This window comes from Penicillium vulpinum, assembly GCF_028829585.1.
Source record: "Penicillium vulpinum strain IBT 29486 chromosome Unknown utg000003l_segment0_segment0, whole genome shotgun sequence".
NCBI classification, from domain to species: domain Eukaryota; kingdom Fungi; phylum Ascomycota; class Eurotiomycetes; order Eurotiales; family Aspergillaceae; genus Penicillium; species Penicillium vulpinum.
In genome coordinates this window covers 8,991,626-9,011,844 of record NW_026643243.1, presented here as the reverse complement: position 1 = coordinate 9,011,844, position 20,219 = coordinate 8,991,626, and the positions used below count along the sequence as shown (strand labels likewise).

Genomic DNA, 20,219 nt, shown 5'->3' with positions numbered 1-20,219 from the left:
GTCTCCCTTCACTCTTCGTTTCCAATCCTCGCACTTGACTTTTAATCAATTCCATAATGTCCGCCGCCGAACAAGTCAATCTCTCCGACTTTTCCAGCATCTTCTCCCTTGAGGGCAAGGTCGCTGTTGTAACAGGTGGTTCCCGGGGACTAGGACTACATGCAGCCTCAGGGTATATTTCTCTATCACTTTATCAAAATATCTGTTAATGGGCAATTCTCACACATCTCTATAGTCTCCTCCAAGCTGGCTGCTCGAAGGTCTACATCACCTCCCGCAAGAAGGCAGGCTGCGACGAAGCAGTCGCAGCTCTCAACGCCATTTCTAACAAGCGGCCCGGAGCACAAGCTATCTCTGTGCCGGTCGACAGCTCGGATATGAACGAGCTAGATCGACTTGTCGCTGAAGTTGGCAAGACTACAGACCATGTTGACATTCTCTTCGCCAATGCCGGTGCAACATGGGGCGAGAATTTCGATACATACCCCGAGAAGATGTTCTCCAAGGTTATGGATTTGAATGTGAAGAGCGTGTTCTACACGATCCAGAAGTATGTTACTATCTTACCTGAAACCAAGGATGAGACACGATTCTAACATCGAACTAGATTCGCCCCTCTCCTTACAGCAAAGGCAACCATGGAAGATCCATCCCGCGTTATTATCACCGCCTCTGTAGCAGGTATTGGGATTGGCTCAATTGGCGAGAATGGAACTCCGGCCTACTCTGCTTCCAAGGCGGCTGCGATCCATCTGGCGAAGAACTTGGCCGTCGAGCTTGGACCACGCCATATCCTGACCAATGCTATTGCACCTGGTTTCTATCCCTCGAAGATGGCTGCTGGACTTATTGAGGCAAAGGGCGGTATGCAGGATCTTGCGAAATACTCACCGAATGGTCGGCTTGGCAAGCCTGAGGATATTGCTGGTTTGGTTGTCTTCCTCGGATCTCGGGCTTCGAGTCATTTGAATGGAGCCGTCATTGCCACAGATGGTGGAGCTGTACTCAAGGGCAGACTGTAAGTTTTTGATTTGATGTTGTTATAGGTGTTACAGGTGATACTGGATCACATTTTCCATAGACAGAGAAAGATCAAAATACTAGCCTGATTCATGTTCCGATGTAAAGCCCCATCATCAAATGGAATTAGAATGCCTAACCAGAGGCCCTGATGGAAATGTATCGGAATGAAAAGCTTCATAAGTTCTAGAATTGGTATAAGGCGGGTGGCTTCTGGCCCGTTCAGGAAGTTTTGATTTCGGACACCCGAACTCTGCTTTTTGCCGAGATCTTCAAAGAGTACACCTGCCTATCCAAGTTGATTGGGGTTACATTGTACATATGTAAAATCTATAGATATATGTTTTGGGAGCATCCAGTCGATCAGGATGTTCTTTTGGCTCAAAGTAACTACCCGTGGACAAATACTCCTTCTCCAACATCTGGGCCGAGGTTGATGTTCTCCTCATTCCCCGCCCCCGCATTAAAACCCACCCCTCTCCGCGATGTCTTCCAATCTTTCAACACATCTACCATGACCTCCCAGAAACCCCGTTATCTTGCTGTTGCCCAGCGCAAGCAAGCCGAGCTTGCTGCAGCTATCCCTACCGAATGGCGGTTGCCCACACACAGCATCCCTGAGGGGATGCTCTCATTTTCTGAGTCGATCACCGTGGGCCCAAAAAGTTACCAACGAGTCAGGGTGATGGATATTCCTCGAACTTGTGGTATACTTACACCCAAGGAGTTGGAAATAACGGAGAAATATGACGTGCGGAGCCTTGTAGCGGAGATGACAGGGGGTCGGTTGAAAGCCGAGGACGTGGTGCGAGGGTTTTGCAAGGTGTGCTCGCATAATAGCTAATCCTTCTCCGATCATGTCATTAATATTATATATGATATACTGTAGAGAGCAGCCATCGCCCAACAACTCACCCGCTGTCTAACCGAACCCCTCTTCGATCGCGCATTGCAACGAGCCCGGGAGCTGGACGATCACTTCCAGCGCACAGGAGCCCCGATCGGGCCCTTACACGGGCTACCGGTATCTGTGAAGGATACATTCAATATAAAAGGTGTGGATTCAAGCATTGGATTATCTGCATTGGCATTCCAGCCTGCAAAAGCAAATGCCCCGCTAGTAGACCTGCTCCAGTCTCTGGGCGCGGTAGTGATCGCAAAGACAAACGTCCCACAAACCCTTGCAACATTGGACAGCTGCAACCACCTTTTCGGGCGCACATTGAACCCCCTCAACTGGAAATGGACTGCTGGTGGTAGCACCGGCGGCGAGGGTGCGTTGCTTGCCATGCGCGGGTCCATGGTCGGCTTTGGCACAGATATCGGTGGTAGCATTCGTGTACCAGCTATGTGCCAGGGTATCTACGGGTTCAAACCGAGTGTTGGACGCGTGCCATTCGGAGGCCAACAGAGCGGCCAGATTGAAGGGAAGAGTCGGATAGGGTTGCAAGCAGTAGCTGGACCGTTAGCTCGCTCTGTCGCGGATATCAACACCGTCATGGCGGAGATCGTGCCTCGCGCTGAGCTATTCGGCGCAGATTGTATTCCGGGCTCCTGGCCGTCACAATCGGTACCGATTACTCTTGGTCCTTCGCGCAAATTTACTATTGGTGTTCTCAAGACAGACGGGCTGGTCACACCTCTGCCCCCAATTACCCGAATCTTGAACGAAGTCGCCAGCAACCTGCGCCGTACACCTGGCATCGAAGTGGTTGATATCCCCATTTTATCGGTTCTACCGAAATGTCAAGGCGTTGCTGGTCGACTGATGGGCGTCGACGATGGGTCTCACATGCTCGACCTCATCGAGAGCATGGGTGAGGAGCTCATTCCATGGCTACAAGGCCGTATGAAACGTGGCAAGGCTCTAACGGTGGTTCAACTGGCAAACCTACAAGCTCAGCGTGTCGAGATTGAGCAGGAGATGATGAAAATGTGGACGTTGACGACATCACAGGCTTCGTCTGGCACCCGAAGCGTTGACGCCATAATTTGTCCTGTGGCACCACACCCGGTCCCAGAGATCGACCGGTACAATGCCGTTGGATACAGCTCAATGTTTGTGCTGCTAGACTACCCGGCTGGCTCGGTTCCTGTCCGTTCATTCACAGAATCCGATCTTGAGCTTGGACGGGAAATTGATGCGCCTGTATTAGGAAGTTGGGATAAGGCTAATCGGCAGTTGTGTAAGTTTTCTATATTAACACTCGATGTTATCCGAGTGAACTCTCGCTAATTTGCTTTGACAGGGGACGAGAAAACGGTTGACCGTCGTGTGTACCTTGGGTCACCTCTCAGTGTACAGGTTGTCACTCCTAAGCAGCATGATTATCAACTTTTCCAAGCTATGGAAATTGTTGATCGAGCTGTCCAAGGCCACGGGACCTCGACTAGTGCGAAGCTGTAGTTTCTTCGAATGTACTACATAGCAAAGTGAATTTCTGGATACAATTTTTTGTTCCCAAAAAGGGGATAACCCGCTTAATTTATCTTCTGATTGCAAAGCGATTGTCCAATCAGACCCAATTGGCTGATAAGCAAAATGATAAGCAAATAATAAGCAAAACTGACAAACCTTCGAAAGTAAGCTAAAATGGGCTAAAACAGACTAAAACAGACTAAAATGGACTAAAATGGACTAAAATGGATCAAAATGGATCAAAATGGACTAGAACAATACTAAAATAACACTAAAACGAACTAATCCCTGACAAGCTAAAGCCAATATCGTGATGCTCTTAATTATGGCGCAATACTTGCCCTTTGGCCGTTTATGGACTCACCTCGAAGGGGATTACTTTTGTATTAAACGCCAAGGCAAAAAAAAAAAAAAAAAAGGCAAAAAAACAAGCAAAAAATAGAAAGGAAAAAAAAAGAAGAAAAAAGAGTTTCTCGATCCACGTGTAATGTGTGTCTCATTTGTTTATAAACGTAGGGCTGATCTTACCTAGACTTACCTTCTTACACATCTCGATCTTATCTTGAAAACATGTCTCAGGACGAGAAAAAGGATCCAGGCTACGTCCTGGGCACAGAGACTGATGGAACAGACTCTTTTGATACCATCACTGCTTTGGTAGCTGCAGGTGCGCATTCTCCTGCCTTGAATATCTCACCAAGCTGACATTATTTTTCGTCCAGACCATGAACATGATATCAAGCTTCGGACAATGTCGTGGCAGAAGACGGCCTGCTTGCTTGCTGGTGAGCAGGTCTGTCTGGCCATCATGGCACAGTCATGGTCTCTCTCGTGAGTACCCATTTCCTTCCAATACTGGTTTTCAATGAAGCTGACAGTTTTCCCCGCAGTGTTCTGGGATGGGTTCCGGGAATCATTACTATGGTCCTATGCGGGCTCCTCTTCTGGGTCACCTCAATCACAATGCACAAGTATATCATGAAACATCCTCATATCATGGATATCTGTGAGTTTGCGACAGTCCAAGCATCCTAATTTATGTGTGCAATGAAAGCTAATAGCTCCATTACCGACAGGCGACTTTGGATACCACATATTTGGACAGAGCAAAACTGCCTATGCCTTCTCCGCATTCATGATGCTTGCGAACAACATTCTTCTCATTGGATTTCACGTCCTGACTGGCGCCAAGGTCTTGAATACCCTCTCGGACCACTCAATGTGCACCGCTGTCTTCTCAATAATTACGGCCGTTATTGGAATTGTCATGTCCATGCCCCGGACCTTACAGCATATTAGCTTCATGTCAATGTTCTCATGTGAGTAGCTAAATACCCCCTCTCTAGCTCTTAAGTGGCTCCAACTGACCATCCCCACAGCCGCCTGTATGGGTATCGCAATTATTCTCTTCCTCGTTTTCGCCGGTATTGAAGAAGCTCCTCTCTACGGATACAAGGGCAACTACCCGACAGCCGGACTCGTGAAGACTTATGCCTTCCCACTGCCAGGTACAACATGGGTTGCGTGTATGAATGCTGTGTTGAACATCACCTACCTCTGGGTCCCGCAAATCCTATTCCCAACCTTCATCTCGGAGATGGAAAGGCCGCAGGATTTCCCCAAAGCATTGGCCGTTCTCGGCGTGATCTCCGCCATCCTATTCATCGTCCCTTCAGCGATTGGATTCCGCTACCTAGGTCAATACGCAACCGCCCCAGCTTTCGGCAGTCTAGGAGTCGTATCATACAAGAAATCATCCTTCGGTTTCGTGATCGTCCCCACCCTGGTCATCGGCGTGATTTACGCCAACGTAACCGGGAAATGGATCTACACCCGCGTCCTCGGCAAGTCCCGACACTCGCACAGCCACACCGTGATTGGATGGGGTGTCTGGGGGGTAATCATGGTCGGGGTCTGGGTCCTCGGGTTTGTTTTCGCAGAGATCATTCCCAGCATGGGTGATTTTCTTTCCCTGCTCAGCGCAGCCTTTGATTCTTTCTTCGGGTTCATTTACTTTGCCGTCGCATACTGGCAGCTTAACCGGGGATCGCTTTTCAACGGTCTGGGAAAGACCGCTATGACTCTACTTAATGTTCTCATCATGATGGTTGGACTGTTCTTGCTGGGTCCCGGGCTATATGCAGCTGTTGAGGCGATCATTGCTGACTATTCGGGATCTGTCACACCTGCCTTTACTTGTGCCAATGTGGCTATCTAAAGCGGAGACATTTAATAGCTGCTTTTGACCGGATGTGTGATTTGATGTCCTTCTTATGTTTTATGATCGCGCAAGGCCAGCAGGTCACTTCAAAAAAAAACGAAATGAACTGGAATATCACCAACAGGTGAAAATCCAGGTTTCGGTCTATCATGTATTTGTAGAGTCCCTTTGGGCGATATTCTGTTTTGTGATACCATCGCGCACTGCGCAAATTTCCCACAACCACCTTCAATTCCCTGCCTATCCCACCCTCGAGACCAGTTTCACATCGTTCTACTAATTTCCGGCGTCCAAGATATACATCATTGGCTACCATCTCTTTCGGTGGCGTATCCATTACTTCTACCGAGCAAAGTATCCGATGAACAGGCAATTGAGCTACTGCTGATTCAAATACTACAGGGCAAGAGCGTAAATGATAACCAGAACGTGAGTCACTAATATTCTTGGACAGGGAGGTCTTTGATCTAAAAAAAAAACCATTTCAGCAAACGGCCGCATAGCTGCAATACAGCGACTATAACAACGTTTTCTTCAACCCTCCAAACAGAGATTAGAGAGTGGACATGTCGGAATCCACCTATGCGTGGCTTAAAAGTGTTATGCAGTCAGACTAACCCCATCAGGAACACAAAAAATACCTTAAAAAAAGCAATCAAAAGTCAAATTATGCCAACTGAGCCTCAATCAGACTCTCCGCGACACCGGGGTAATTATATATCCTAACAACTCTCAAACCAACTCTCGCCAAAATCTCCTCCCACTCCACCTCTGTTCTCTCCCTCACCGCAAAATGTGATAACATCATCATATCCATACTCGTCGCCGCCAGCGTCGGCTTCTCCTCACTAATAACAATCTCATTCAAGAGAACCCATGAATATCCCCTGACCAAAGCAGGCACCAGATTTTCCAAAATTCGCACACAATCGTCATCGCACCAATCATGCAAAATAGAATGCAAAGAATAAGCCCTCGCCCCCTTCACAGGCTGCGGCGTGAAGAAGTCATAAGCCTGAACTTCGAATACCCTCCCCTCAGCACTATCCAAAATACTTGCAATAACAGGCTCACGGTCCTGGAGCACAACCTTCCCAGGCAGGTCTCCATGAAGTGCCACAAAGGCAGTAACATCATGACCCCGTCCACCACCGATATCAACCAACAAACCATCACTAATCTCCGCATCAAACCCACAAACCAGCCGTTGGGAAACAGGATAAAACTTCTCCTCGAACCAATTCGCCTTCCCAGCCCTGTAGACACTCATAAACGAATCAAAAAGCTGCAGCCGTGGCGGCGCGGCAACAATCCAGTCAAAGAACCGTAAGTCTGTCCCATGTGCGTCCTGAAAGGGTCCATCTGTGCCGCCGGGGGTCGGAGACCGGTATGCATTTTTCTTGAAGTAAGTCGGCAGCCCGCCCAGCGCTAGCCGCGAGTTTTCATAACAGCACACAATACTGTGCTGGTATCGTTCTTCGGCAAGAGCGTTGCTCAATGCTGTGCTGTGGAACGCACCGGAGTGGAAGACTAGCACGTTCATGGCAACTAGATGCCGCGCAAGACGGGCCAGGAGGTCGACTTCCACGCCTGTTTTCTCAGACAGAGCTACCGGGCTGAGACCTGATGCTGCTTCTTGAAGGTGCTGGAATAGATGTACGTCTACAGCAAGCCGAATTATCGCCGACTGGGCTGGCTGTAGCACAGTTTGAGCTTGCTCGTTGGGCTATTGGGGGAAGTTTTATGACACCGGAATGGAACTGGTCTTCTTACCTCTGCCCAGAAAGTGCGCTGGATAAATTCACTTGGGATTTCAAGTGCAGCCACCAGCGCACGGCTATGTGCGATGAGAGCTTCTCGTGAACCGGGTTCATTTTCTTTGAATGCTTTTCCTGTGGAGGCGATTTGGTTCAGAATTAGAAAGGGATCCATGCTTGAAGTATAACGTGTAGATTTAGATATCAATATAACACACCATGCAAGAGGACTCAGATTAAATATCTCAGAGGGCTTGGGGTAGCACTGGTACCATTTTCCGTTGAGGTGTGCCGTCCCACCCGGTACGCCCTCAATACATGGTGATCTATTCGCGTCTTTACTCCCCGGAGTCCTACAAGTGTTTCGAATACGTACCTTCTACATTTTGGAGAAAGTTTTGAGCGAATTACCGGTCTTTATATTGGCCCCGGGGAATATTAGAGAGCCGCACTAGAGGGACCCTATGGAAGTGAACTATGGTTGATGACCCTTTGGGCAAGTCGATTTGTTTGATATCAAACAGCATCTGATACTTGATTTTATAGGTCACACAGCCAGGATATTATTCCTACATGGAGCAATTGTTGTTGGGGACCTTAGATCCTCCAATAACCTCAGGGCCGTGTACTCATATCTATCCTCTGGTTATTTCTCTATTTCTTTCTCTCCCCTCTCCGCTCTGCTACTTGTCAACTATTTAGTGAAATAAAGTAAGGCGCCCGGTCTTTGTAGGGATTCTAAACTTGTTGCTGAAAGGGGGCATAGACTAAATCAAGAGAAAGGACTAAATCAAGATGTACTCCTGAAACAGGGACGTTGAGACTAACATATGTAATCTTAAGCACTAGCTATACGTTCATGCCTCCACTGAATTAGACCCGCATTGATCAAGATCGGAGTAGCTTGATCCTCAACCCACTCTGTACATTTGATCAACGGCCGACGAGGCTCTCCGGGCTCGTAAAACGTCACAGGATCCCAACTCTTGATAGGCTCTGTCTTCATCGTCACTATGTTAAAGGCTTTCTGCTTCCCTGGCGCAGGGATAGACTTGAGAATATCATTCCAGTTCTTGGGATAGTTGAGAGTCCTGGTATGTCCAATGAGTTCCTTTGAGAAGAAGTTTTCGTCGGTCTCGGGGTCGTCGTATTTTGCTGGTTCGTAATGCATGCCTGTGACAATGTCGCCGGTGACGTGGTGCTTGATGCCGCTACCTGGTCCTTGCGCGTCTGTCTGGACGAAGAGTATGGTGTGGTATCGGGGTGACGGCATATCTGGGTCTTGCATGCCGAGTTTCAATTTGACTTTGTAGACTGGGTAGATCTGGGAGGTTGACATATTGATGATGGTAGCTGGAAACGAGGATAAAAGAAATCAATGTGGCTTTTGGTCAAGTGCCTAAAGGTGTAATGACAAGAACCTCCGGTCTTTAATACCTTTCTCCCCGCTTTCTCCTAGCAGCAAATAGGGTATCACGGAATGCGCCTAACCGCCCCAGACAAATTGGAAATAGTAGAGTATATGTGCTGACCTTCAGTATGAGGGCTTAAGATCTTGTCTGACAATTGATGCCGGTATTTCCAATATGTCTAGTCTTAGTATCTCGCTTTCTTTGGTGTACGCTTTCCGTGTCTTTTACCCCTCATTTCCTCCCACACCCTGCTATGATTTTCTATAATTGAGTCAATATATAACAACCAAAGTCCGAGAGCGGTGGGAGAAGCAATGGGAGCGAGAAAGGACCTCGGCTCCTACGAAGCGCTTGGTGCAGGCGCCGAACAAGAAGACCCTTCGTCTGTACGAGGGGTCAACGAAACCACAATGTGCGATTCTGATCCAAATGCGCACGATAGGGATTGCCTCCGTCACTTCTTCTACAAGATCAAGGCCGCGGAAACAGACCAATGCAGCTGCGACGCAGACTCACAAACGCCGAGATATATCCTGATACAATTTCCGTTGTATATCGGGCTTCGCGTGAAAATGTGGAAGCAGCTCGACAAAGTGGGAATGAAAGATAAGGATTACGACAAGATCGTATCTAACCCACAGGCCATCCGCTACGTGACTAACTTTATACACCGAACAGGTCTCCTCTAACAGTTTCGATATGTGGGAGTCGAGGATGACGACGACGAACCGACAGGCCTTGCGGTAATAGAGCTAGGTGTGGAAGATGATGGGTATTAGCCAATGACGAAAACGAAGCTAGAAAACGAGAAGCTCTGCCAAAGTCGACAAATATACCAGGTAAATAGCTATGAATAATACACAACCAATTGCAACTGGAGCGGGGGGAAGATACACGGAGGAGAAAGAGAGAGAGAGGGAGAGGGAGAGACTCAGAGAGAGATAGGAGGCGGAAGGCGGAGGGTGCACTCCACCGTATTCATTTGATATTTTTACTATGTATGGATTTGTGGGTTTACAACATGCGGAAATGGGCTGATTCCACGCTCTTTACAAATCAGCCTCTGTATTTACTTCCGGGGGGAATCCCAACTCGGCGTTTGGCTTCGAGTTCTTGCTTCAGCTGGATGAAGCGCCTGCATAGTCATACGCAACTAGTCAGACTGCAACAGGTTAATTGAACTTTGATTGATTGATTGATTGATAACAACCAAAGGAGAATTTGTACAAACAGTAGGAATATTCATGCAACCCTCGACAGAACAGCCTCGGGTATCAATAGAGTATTCAACTACAGCTACGAACTCCAAAATTCAAAGAGCCTACTACAATGGCTATTTTGATGTCATATGTCGTGTCCTCGCAATTCAATGGCTTTTCTTCCTATGCGAAACTCTGAAGAGCAAAGCCTTTACGATCATTTGTTATATTCCTATAATAGGTAGCATCTCAGCAATCCAATGCCTCCTCTTAGAGGAGTTATGACATGTTGATGAATAAATTGCTAGATTACATAGCTGCAATAAATATAGCAGTTGATGCATTTTCTAGGGAGTCTAGGAAACTGATTATTTGTTCAATTATTTTTCGTGCCAATGATGCTATCTTTGACATATACCCTGCGGTAAGCAAAGCACGAACATCGGCTTCGACTAGGTCATTGGCGCCTATTTTACTGTGAGTATTCAAGGAACATGAATAAAATTTGCTAATGTAATGTGCTATGTCCGCTCATTGTACCGACCAGAGGTGATACCAATGATGATATAGCAGATCCCGGAGAACACATATGGAAGGTATATCAGAACAAAGGTTATCTTGCTGCTAAAGCCGAGACTTCCAACGAAAGTGGGGAAGTTGTTGAAGCCGCAGGCCCTTAGATGCATATTCTGCATAAAAGCTAGTAGGTACACGCGCGAGTCGGCCATGGCTTGGTTCAATCCGGCGAGAGCGCCCTTGGACTCCTCCCTATTGACCGTGTCCCTTTGAATTCGGCCGTGGGTAAGTTGGCGCTCTTTCGGAGTTAACCATCGTCTTTTTTTAGTGGGTGATCGGGCAGCATGAATATGCCGAGACCTGCAATACCAAATGTAACTGCACCCTAGATGATAGTGTCGCTGTTGTAGGATTTATCATATCCTGCGTGACACTAAATAAGGGCGCAATATAAGTGGCTTGTTTCCTCTTTGCCAGAGTTGTGCATCTGCTGTCAATTCGGTGATTTTGGGCTGGGTCTCTGCCAAACTAGGCCAGACGCCAGAGAAGAAAGCCGCTTCTATTGGCTTTATCAACGTTGTGACTAACGCATCTTATATCTATACGGCCTACCTCTACTCAAGAACTAATTGCCCTCGTTACTTGACTGGATAGTCGGCGAACACGGCATTTGGCATTGCAACTATTAGAAGTGCTTAGACTTTGAGATGGTGGCCGCAGAATACAAACAAGACGATTAGCAGGGGTGCTCTGCCTAGTGCTGGTGATGTTCTTTATGCCTATTGAGAGATTATCGGGGATGATATTGTCCAGTATTTTTATGTCTGTGTTGAATAGGAAACATGACTTTTTCCACGGTTGACGTTAGCTTACGGCGATATTTAACTTTGAGCTGATCTAGGAATCCTCTGAGAGAACTGCCTGTCTTTGAAAGCAGATATCAAATGATACAAGTGCGTCATATACTTATCTATAAGCCAAATAATCTAAATCTGAATCCCATCAGTCATTGCTGTATAGAGCCTTAAAATAGCTCCTCCATGGTTTCAGTTGATATCCAATAAGCATTCTCGTGCGCATCATGATTCAAATTAGCGGCTTAAAAGCCGCCAAACCCACAGGTTCATAACCAGCTTTGATCCGCCATTCTTCTTGTGGTTTATTTATCCTCCGTTTCCATGTCTCGTGAAATTGCCCGAGGCGTTCTCCAATTTTTACCCACAAGCAGAGCTGGATGTAGAACAGTCAAGCAAATACACGCGATTGAAACCATAACGCCCTCAAGGATCATCAAGGCTACCTCGTCGTTGGCCAATTTACTGTCAAATCCACCCTGGAGCTCGGCCACTCGGAATGAAGATCGAATCAATATAGTTAGAACGGCAGATGTCAAACCTGATAATCAAACTCGAGTCAGTGGAATGCCCTTAGAAAAGATCGAGGGGATATACATACCAAGCAAAAACGATCTCCTCATCCAGCTTGCCGGCCGTTCCTGAGTAGGGGAATGCAGGCGTCTTCCTCGTAAAACCCGGACTCCATACTCAATCGCTAGAATAGAGAACACTACCAGCGATGCAACTTGAAAGACTAGTCCAGCGATCATGATGTTGACACCAGTATCGTGAAGTGACTGTTCATCGGCAATTGAAGTGATGGCTCCACCGGCTGCTTGCAAGACCAGGGAAATCAAATCGCAAGCCACGAACAAGTAGGTGTAGGTTCTTGGTTTCAAGCGTGAGAACTCTTCGCCGTAAACTGTAATAATACGACCGAGGCATAGATAGATTCCAGCTGTGAAGAATGCCGGGGCAATGGTGAGACATATCAAGTACCTAATGTATCACGCCTCGGTCAGCATATATTCAATCATGTGGTAGGCTCGGTAACTTACATCAAGAAATTATTGAAGCTGAATGGGTTATCATGTAAGAGAATTCGGCCCAAATATCCTATGATCTCCAGTACAAGGCCCGCGACCATTGGCACCATGAAACTCCAAGATCGGAAGACGATACCCGTGCCGATCTGTCCAATGAGTAAGATGGCGAAAAGAGCGAGATAAAATATGTTTCCAGCCATGTTAGGCTGATACTGGATGTAAGCATCACTTAACGGACATGTTTGCAAAGTACAATCATCCGTATTTGACATGATCACGGATAGTAAAGAACCTTGGAAGATTAAGTAGGCTAAAATGAAGTCTGAAGACAATGAGTGCTGCGATTGAATATATTAGCAAAACCATGATAGATTCGTCACTATTTATGTGCAGACCCAAAGATGTTTGACGCTGCCTATTCACAATCAATAATCATCATGAGGCTGTGTGGGTATTTTTAAAACTTCAAATTGATAATCTCACTCCCAAATCCTTCGAGGTTTATAGTCAAACCAATAATCAACGCTGCCATGAAGATTGATACGATACAGTGGATCCCATTTAAGCCGTTGCCTGACGGGTTACCGGTGCCAAGACTTTTGCACTTCGACCGTGTCCTTGTCCGTGTCCTTGTCCTTATCCTCTTCAACTCGCCCATTTCCTTGTCCTGGTGTACCTGTCACTAGAACAGATCGACTATACTCAATTTGGAACATGGCATCTACGTCGGGACACATAAAAACGTGTCAAAACTGTGCTCGTGGCAAAATCCGATGTATCCGAACTTCGGATTCCTCTATCTGTGATCGGTAAGTAGTGAAACTTGATCATCATTTTTATACTCAACTATAACCATATTCTAATATAAGGTATTAGATGTCGTCGCCTTGATAAAGAGTGCTATTTTCGGGCCGCTCGACCTCGTTACAACCCCGCTAAGAAGGGGACGTAAGGCTCCCAAATTCCATCTGATTCCTGACAATGAATATAAGCTGACGGAAGCTTAAAAAATCAGACGAGTCGACGCTCTCGAAGCCAAAGTGGATCAGCTCTTAGGGCGAGTCGCTCATAGCCAGCACACTAAACACCAGCCTGATGTTCCTTTAGCCCTGTCTGACCCGGGACTTCATTCCATCCCAGATAAACCCCGAGATGTTATTGATCGCGGGATTGTGAGATTTGATGATGCCGTCACTCTTCTTGAATCGTTTCGGGAAACCTTGATGCCATGTTTTCCATTTATCTTTATCGCACCGGAAGTGACGCTTGCTCAGCTGCGAGCGGAGAAACCGCTTCTCTTGCTGGCTATCCTCAAGGGCTCATCATACAAAAGTGCAGCCGCTCAGCAGATATTGGAAGAAACATTTCAAACAGCAGTTGCTGATCAGATGATCTTCGCCCATAATCCATCCATGGACGTATTGCTGGGACTCCTTGTGGCTTTGGCATGGTGAGTCTAATTTAAAGTGGTTTGATTGAAGACGGCACTACTGACTCAAAGCTTCAATATCCCAGGTTGCAGCATCAGTCTCAGCACGAAAGATTTTCCAGCTACCTTCATCTTGCTTGGAGTATAGTCGGTGATTTACGGCTTGACCAGTTGTCGGAAACCCAATCATTCTATTCACGGATGGCTATGAGCAAGGTCTCTTCAGATGAAAACAGTAGTAGATATTCACTGAACGAGAGAAGACGAGCTCTGATTGGATGTTACATGCTATCCTCCTCGTCAGTAAAAATGCCCATATCTCCCTAATATTACTGACTGAGTATGGGTGTGTGCAGCCGCTCGACAATATTGCAAAAGGATCGTATGATGACTCGGCTGTCATGTGTTGAAAAGCATGCACTTGAATTACTATCAAATGCTGAGATTTCCAGTGATCGCTGCCTAATACAATTAGTAAGATTACAACAAATCTTTGAACGGATCGATGATGCTGTGGTCACTACTGCGAATCCAGTACGAGAGGTTGATATGCATGCATTCCAAACCGAAATCAATGAGTACAGAACGAACTTGCCGGCAACGTTTTCGGACAATTGTAAGTGACATCGCTTGTGAGTTTGATTGAATAGACTGGAACTAATACTAACTCAACGTCCACAACATAGCCCTACTACAATTTCACCTACACACTCTACAATTGTTTCTATGCCAGGCTTGCTTATTTGATAAACATGAAACAGCCAACTATTCGGCTTCGTCCGCGCCTCGCTCCCATGCAGACTCAGGGCTCTCACCACATCTCCAAAGTGGCCACCAACCGTTAGACTTATCACCCTTCCAGGTTGAATTTCTCAATCGCGGCATGACTGAAGCAAAGAAATTCTTTGATTACGTTTTCACATTTGCTCCGGATACCTTTCGACGGATCAGCTATACGCAATGGCTGCAAACAGGATTTAATTTGGTTCTAAGCTGCAAACTGGCCGTCACGGGGGCAAAATACGCCCCACGCAGTCCACATGTTCGTGCCCTATGCTCGGCTTTGAATATGCCACACGTTCTGCGGGCCGTGTTGCAACGGATCCAATGGCTCAGCAAGGACAGAGTGACTGTAGATGGGAAACAGCACTCCAAATACTTCTACGAGGCATGGCTGTGGCATATTCTTGAATGGTTCGAGCAAAAGTATCACCTGGTTCCCTCTGAAGATACGAACCAAATACCTACAGGATTACCCGATGGCGGCCTCGGACCGTCTACTTTGGCCAACAGCGCAACCTCGCAGGATGTCCCCCTGATAGGTGAAAATTATGGCCCCACACAAGTAGCACGGGTAGATGATACTGCCTTATGGCCGGACTTCTTCTGGAACATAAGCACGGATGACATACTCAATGGGTATATTGGGTTTCCGGATATGCCGTATCCCACATTACAGTCTGGATATGACGTGCCACTGTCATGAGAACAAAAGACATTGACACTATGCGAATGCATAACACCGAAAGAGACCAAATAAAGAAACCAAGAGCTTGTTCCCGCGGTGGCATCGCTTTAACTCAAATGTGTTGCTATTTACACCAATAATCCAAGCTCAACAGGAGCTGATTTGATTTGGTCCTCTTGGATCTCGCAAATCAACGCATTACTCGGGTAGTCTTCCAGATCCAGATCCATGTATCCGCTGGATGCCCATTTCCTTCCTGAGACAAAGAAGGAATGCCCATTGATACTCCTGACGCTGAGGATTCTCAGCAAGCACTGCGTTGCGTCTTCCGCCTGTGCAAACTCTACCCCAACACTGGAAACACGCTTGAGCGCCTCATCCGACAGAATTTTTGTATTCACATACCTTGTGACTTGATCAGCAATTGTACTTCTCATGATAAAACGGCCGTGCTTACCATGGGGAGGTGACGTTGACCCGACTACCATAGAAGAAAGCAGTTCTTCTCAATGAATACATGATCCCGCGCATGGGCCTTTGCGTGCACAATATTGAGGGGCCCGCGGACAGCCCAAAAAGGCTGCCCCTGATCCAATCGAAATCAAAGATGTATCTTCTTGCTCGGGTGAGTTTTTCGTGCCATTTTGACGGATGAAATGGTGGGCGCAAGACCCAGGAAGAATGGATACGTTGGTGTATCGCATTTGAGAAGAAGCTGTGTTAGGCGCTGTAAAGCCAGATCCTCGAGTCCGGAGAACAAAAACTGGTGTGCAAAGTAGTAAACCTTGGAGTGCATAAGAGCGATGTCACCAAGGCCCTTCTCATTCTGATTGATACGTACAAGACCCTACATAGTGGGGTCTTCGCAGGTTTCCTATTATTGCTCACTTATATTTACCATTTTTATGAGTCTCAGATCTATCTATGTTGAAAGATCAAGGAATTTATATCAATGGTATACTCATCAAACAACACTAATAGCACATTGAAAGATCGCTGAAGTTCGGATTTCTGATTTGTATGGTGAATTGTAACAATCAGGGTTTGAGGGACACAGTTGCCTACAAGTATGTAGTATGTGATGTTCTTTCCTTCGGCCTATCTCTGCCGGGAAAGGGTTAACCCACCCTCATTCACCGTAAGCATGAAAGATGATATCTATGTAAGGTGAGAGGCATCTAGAAGTACAAATCAAAGAGTAAAGGATGCCAAATACCGCATTGCTCGACAAGCAATCGAGGCAGTGGTCTTTATTCATGGAAAAGATGTTATTCATTCCGATCTAAGCGCTCGTCAATTCTTGGTAGACAGGAACTACAATGTCAGATTATCCGACTTCGGAGGTTCGTCATTACAGGGCTCAGAGGCGATTCTCATGGAGAATGCCTCACACTTCTTACCACGAGATGAAGATTCTCCAAATTCTGTGCAGACCGATCTCTTCGCTCTGGGTCTACAATCTACGAGATTTTGCTCGGCAAGAAACCCTACGAAGGAACAGAGGAGGAAGAAATCCAGCGCCTTTTTTCTCAGAAGACTTTCCCAGCGCTGAGTGGAATAATGGATCGACAGTGGAGTGGTGTCATTCAAAAGTGCTGAATGTACAAGTATGACTCCGCATCCGATATCTTTAAAGATCTTCCCTCTGTTTCATGCTTTGGACGTTTTATCACCACAATTAGGCCCACACCATGAAAAGGTAAGCTTGGCTAACGATCTAGGCGTATGTGAGGGTTGTGCAATGACATCCTCTTTCATTGTACTGCTAGGCACCTAGTTGGCCACCCAGTCTATCAATGAGCTAGATTTGCACTTGATTTCTTGGATTTCATGTTGGCTCTAGGCATACTGAGTGGGACATATTTTGTCTATATTATCTTTAAAACCGCGAAACATCCCGCCCAAAGAACCTATTCAATATCCACCGGAAAGCCACACGCAATTTATTGCGCCAGCTGATGGACATGCTGATGTACGCCATCTTCCAAATGAGCGAGGCGGTTCGTCCCTTGATACCTTCTGGCAGAAAACTGTTGGAACCACGATCACCCTTATGGGGTATTTGCATCAATGCCCGTTCGTCGCCGATGTACGCCATCGTGCCCAAGTTACGGAAAGAGAACGGCGGAGTGTGAGCCATGTCACCTTTGTTCAAACGATCGGCTAGCCACTTTGATTCTTGGTAAGTGGCCTGTGCCGTTGCAGGAGGGGCACCATTTTCCGGCATAGCATTGTCACCCAATGCGAACACGTCCTGGAGGACGGCTGTTTGGCCTTTTTCGTTTTGCAGTTGTACGTGTAGATGCCCATCGACAAGAAGAGGACCTTTCTTAGGAGCTTTCTTGAATTTCCACGATGCGTTTCCGGAATTTTCGGGTTCCTTTGAGGAGCTCCCGATGCTATAGACTGAATCTGTAGGGAATTCTTCGACTAAATCGAGCGATTCGGTGATAAACTTGGGCATGGCATTGCCCGTCGCCCAAACACACATTCCAACGCCCATTTCACCGTTCTCTTCCGTTGTGAGAGTCAGACAGCGCTTTGGATCTATATGGTACGGTGGAGGTGCACCAGGCGGGCCCCAGCGCAAGCTTTTGACATGGTGGGAGGTCTTAATATCAATACCCTCGCGCTTCATAGTCTCCATCGCATAGCGCGAAAGCGACTCGTCGAACATTGAAAGTACATTGGGCGCAACGTCGTATAGGGTGATCTTTGGGAGTTCATCGAGACTCGGATATAGCGCCATCATATCAGAATAGATGAAATCGCGCAGCGATGCCGCAAGCTCGATGCCGGTTGGACCTGCTCCGACAATCGCGAAGTTCAGCAGCCACTTTCGCATCTCCGGGGTAGTTAATGGCAGAACTGCTAGCTCAAAGCATTCCCGCACGCGCCGCTTGACCCTTTTTGCGTCTCCGATATCTTTGAAGAACATTGCATTCTCCCGCACTCCCGGTGTTCCAAACGTCTGGCTCACAGCGCCCACCGCGATAACAAGCTTATCGTAGGGTACTTCGAATGTTTCTCCCTGTTCCCATTGACGCTGCGCTTGCATCGGCTTCATATTTGTTGTCTCCGGGCCTTCCTCGGTTCTTCGCTCCTTTTCGGCTGTGCGAGGTGACTCGGTAACACCGCTCTTTACGACTGTTGCTTCGCAAAGAAGAGTCTTCTTTTTCAGGTTAACTGCACGCGCAGCTGCTTGAATGAAATCGACTTTGGCACGCGGATCACGCACGGGCTCGACGATGTTTGAGAAATCGAGGGATCCGCTGGCTGTATTGGTGAGGAGAGGAGTAAAGACAAAGTATGACCGAGGTGAGATTATGAGAGGCGCATAGTTCTTTTTGGAAAGCCTGCGCGAGAGTGTGTATCCACCCCAGCCGGATCCAAGAATTACAACTCGTTCTTTTTTAGTATCAGACTGCGGGGCTGCGGCGAGCTGTTTAGCTTGTGTTGCGAGGCACCTCCGACCTGGTGTTGTATGAACTGCCAGTGAAATTCTAGAAGAAGATATGTATGTGGAGGTGGGGTGCGCGATGCAGGGAAATGAACTCCATATACATCGGGCCTGGCGCCGGAGAGGGAGCATCGCTCTCAATGGCCGTGCTTGCATGACAACACAGAACTCAGTGTTCATCAATGGATTGAAGGTAGTCCGTTCAAAATAGGCCCATTTCAGCACCAAAACCCGCTATATAAATGCGGCATTGGTGCTGTTAAAGAAAAGTTAGCTTCTGCTGACACATCGATGACTTCACTTCGGCAGGGCAAGGAAAGGAGATGTCCGGAGCGGGTCTCGTGTCTGGTCCACTTGGTAGGGTCCATAGTGTATCGGATACTCATGCTCCCGTGAACTGTGAGCGTGTTGCGAGCTGAGAACTGTTGTTACTGCTCTATCTACGCCGTACTCCGTACCAAGCTCGTGGACACCCGGAACTCTTCGGAGCTGTCGGTGAGAAGGAGCTGCACGTGTCCTCGGAGGCGATCGGAAGCTTTAGGCACATGCTGTTCACATGGCATTGAAGAGTTTTGGGAGGTTTCTATCAGATGTGAATATTTTTGAAAGTTTATGAACAAAGGAGAGAAACGAAAGATATTATGAGTTCGAGGGGAGTGTCATATGATAGGGTTGGGCTAGGGCTTGGCAAGATCACATGGATAATATAAACACAACAAGTTGTTTCAAGGGTCTCGGGGATTCTAATGGCTTGAAGCTTTGATGCTACTAGGGTCCGGATTGTTTTCTCGCATTGTCTTCCGCGGTCCAACGGGCGCCATTGTGTTCGAGAACTTGAGAGCCCAAATTCCTCAGCGAAAAGAAGCCCGAGTCCAAACCTATCCCGTTTATGACGCCCTTCGGTAATACCCACGCAAATAGCATGTGATGGATTGAAATGAACTTGTCTATCAGTTCATATCAACGATCACTACTCCGTACCCATGTCCTGCTTCAGATTTTGCCTCGATTCTATAGGCGGTGTGCAGAGCGGTATCAAGTAGTCGGTGTTATGACGCATCCATGCGTGACAGCGTGTGGCGCATACGAGTACACCGAGTGGCGCAGCCCTGGTGAGTCAAAATTCGGATTTAGGGGGTAATTGCCTAATTGGGATGGTCCTTTTTCCCCGCGGTATACCGTCAGCCTCCATTCTATGTATCGTTATTCGCCCCTTCCAGTTTTAGGTTTCTTCTTGGTCCGGAGATCATCGTTCAATACATTCTTATAACCGATATATTGCTACATGGGGACCAATACTCGGCTCCGAGCCCTGATGGCGAATTCGCATGAAGATTATGCACATGGTTAGGCAGGGCTGTAGTACGTATACTTCCAGAATGACGGCTAACACGGCTGCCTGGGTGCGACACCAGTTGCATATAAAGAGCAGCTTG

The 20,219-nt window shown here is 47.2% G+C and overlaps 9 protein-coding genes across 9 annotated transcripts; 4 read left to right on the top strand and 5 right to left on the bottom strand.

Moving 5' to 3' along the window:
* Positions 1-56: 56 nt before the first annotated feature.
* N7479_008452 (General amidase) lies at positions 57-3,427 on the top strand (the record flags this gene model as incomplete). Its single annotated transcript, XM_057256146.1, has 6 exons — positions 57-172; positions 236-550; positions 608-1,018; positions 1,357-1,843; positions 1,910-3,206; positions 3,270-3,427. 6 exons carry the CDS (start codon positions 57-59, stop codon positions 3,425-3,427), a joined length of 2,784 nt encoding a protein of 927 aa, XP_057110008.1.
* A 582-nt stretch (positions 3,428-4,009) lies between these two features.
* On the top strand, positions 4,010-5,657 carry N7479_008451 (uncharacterized protein; the record flags this gene model as incomplete). The annotated part of the gene is made up of 5 exons (XM_057256145.1): positions 4,010-4,106; positions 4,162-4,270; positions 4,330-4,445; positions 4,516-4,758; positions 4,819-5,657. The coding sequence occupies 5 exons, from the start codon at positions 4,010-4,012 to the stop codon at positions 5,655-5,657; spliced, it is 1,404 nt and encodes a 467-aa protein (XP_057110007.1).
* Positions 5,658-6,327: 670 nt separating this feature from the next.
* On the bottom strand, positions 6,328-7,592 carry N7479_008450 (Winged helix-turn-helix transcription repressor DNA-binding; the record flags this gene model as incomplete). Its single annotated transcript, XM_057256144.1, has 2 exons — positions 6,328-7,386; positions 7,434-7,592. The coding sequence occupies 2 exons, from the start codon at positions 7,590-7,592 to the stop codon at positions 6,328-6,330; spliced, it is 1,218 nt and encodes a 405-aa protein (XP_057110006.1).
* A 663-nt stretch (positions 7,593-8,255) lies between these two features.
* N7479_008449 (uncharacterized protein) lies at positions 8,256-8,756 on the bottom strand (the record flags this gene model as incomplete). Its single annotated transcript, XM_057256143.1, has 1 exon — positions 8,256-8,756. One exon carries the CDS (start codon positions 8,754-8,756, stop codon positions 8,256-8,258), a length of 501 nt encoding a protein of 166 aa, XP_057110005.1.
* Positions 8,757-11,703: 2,947 nt separating this feature from the next.
* On the bottom strand, positions 11,704-12,698 carry N7479_008448 (RTA1 domain-containing protein; the record flags this gene model as incomplete). Its single annotated transcript, XM_057256142.1, has 3 exons — positions 11,704-11,939; positions 12,000-12,379; positions 12,439-12,698. 3 exons carry the CDS (start codon positions 12,696-12,698, stop codon positions 11,704-11,706), a joined length of 876 nt encoding a protein of 291 aa, XP_057110004.1.
* A 442-nt stretch (positions 12,699-13,140) lies between these two features.
* N7479_008447 (Zn(II)2Cys6 transcription factor) lies at positions 13,141-15,341 on the top strand (the record flags this gene model as incomplete). Its single annotated transcript, XM_057256141.1, has 6 exons — positions 13,141-13,235; positions 13,303-13,374; positions 13,442-13,876; positions 13,942-14,154; positions 14,212-14,471; positions 14,542-15,341. 6 exons carry the CDS (start codon positions 13,141-13,143, stop codon positions 15,339-15,341), a joined length of 1,875 nt encoding a protein of 624 aa, XP_057110003.1.
* A 110-nt stretch (positions 15,342-15,451) lies between these two features.
* Positions 15,452-15,842, bottom strand: N7479_008446 (uncharacterized protein; the record flags this gene model as incomplete). The annotated part of the gene is made up of 2 exons (XM_057256140.1): positions 15,452-15,728; positions 15,781-15,842. 2 exons carry the CDS (start codon positions 15,840-15,842, stop codon positions 15,452-15,454), a joined length of 339 nt encoding a protein of 112 aa, XP_057110002.1.
* Positions 15,843-16,467: 625 nt separating this feature from the next.
* Positions 16,468-16,922, top strand: N7479_008445 (kinase-like protein; the record flags this gene model as incomplete). Its single annotated transcript, XM_057256139.1, has 3 exons — positions 16,468-16,490; positions 16,521-16,666; positions 16,756-16,922. The coding sequence occupies 3 exons, from the start codon at positions 16,468-16,470 to the stop codon at positions 16,920-16,922; spliced, it is 336 nt and encodes a 111-aa protein (XP_057110001.1).
* A 280-nt stretch (positions 16,923-17,202) lies between these two features.
* Positions 17,203-18,963, bottom strand: N7479_008444 (putative pyridine nucleotide-disulfide oxidoreductase; the record flags this gene model as incomplete). The annotated part of the gene is made up of 1 exon (XM_057256138.1): positions 17,203-18,963. The coding sequence occupies one exon, from the start codon at positions 18,961-18,963 to the stop codon at positions 17,203-17,205; it is 1,761 nt and encodes a 586-aa protein (XP_057110000.1).
* Positions 18,964-20,219: the final 1,256 nt, after the last annotated feature.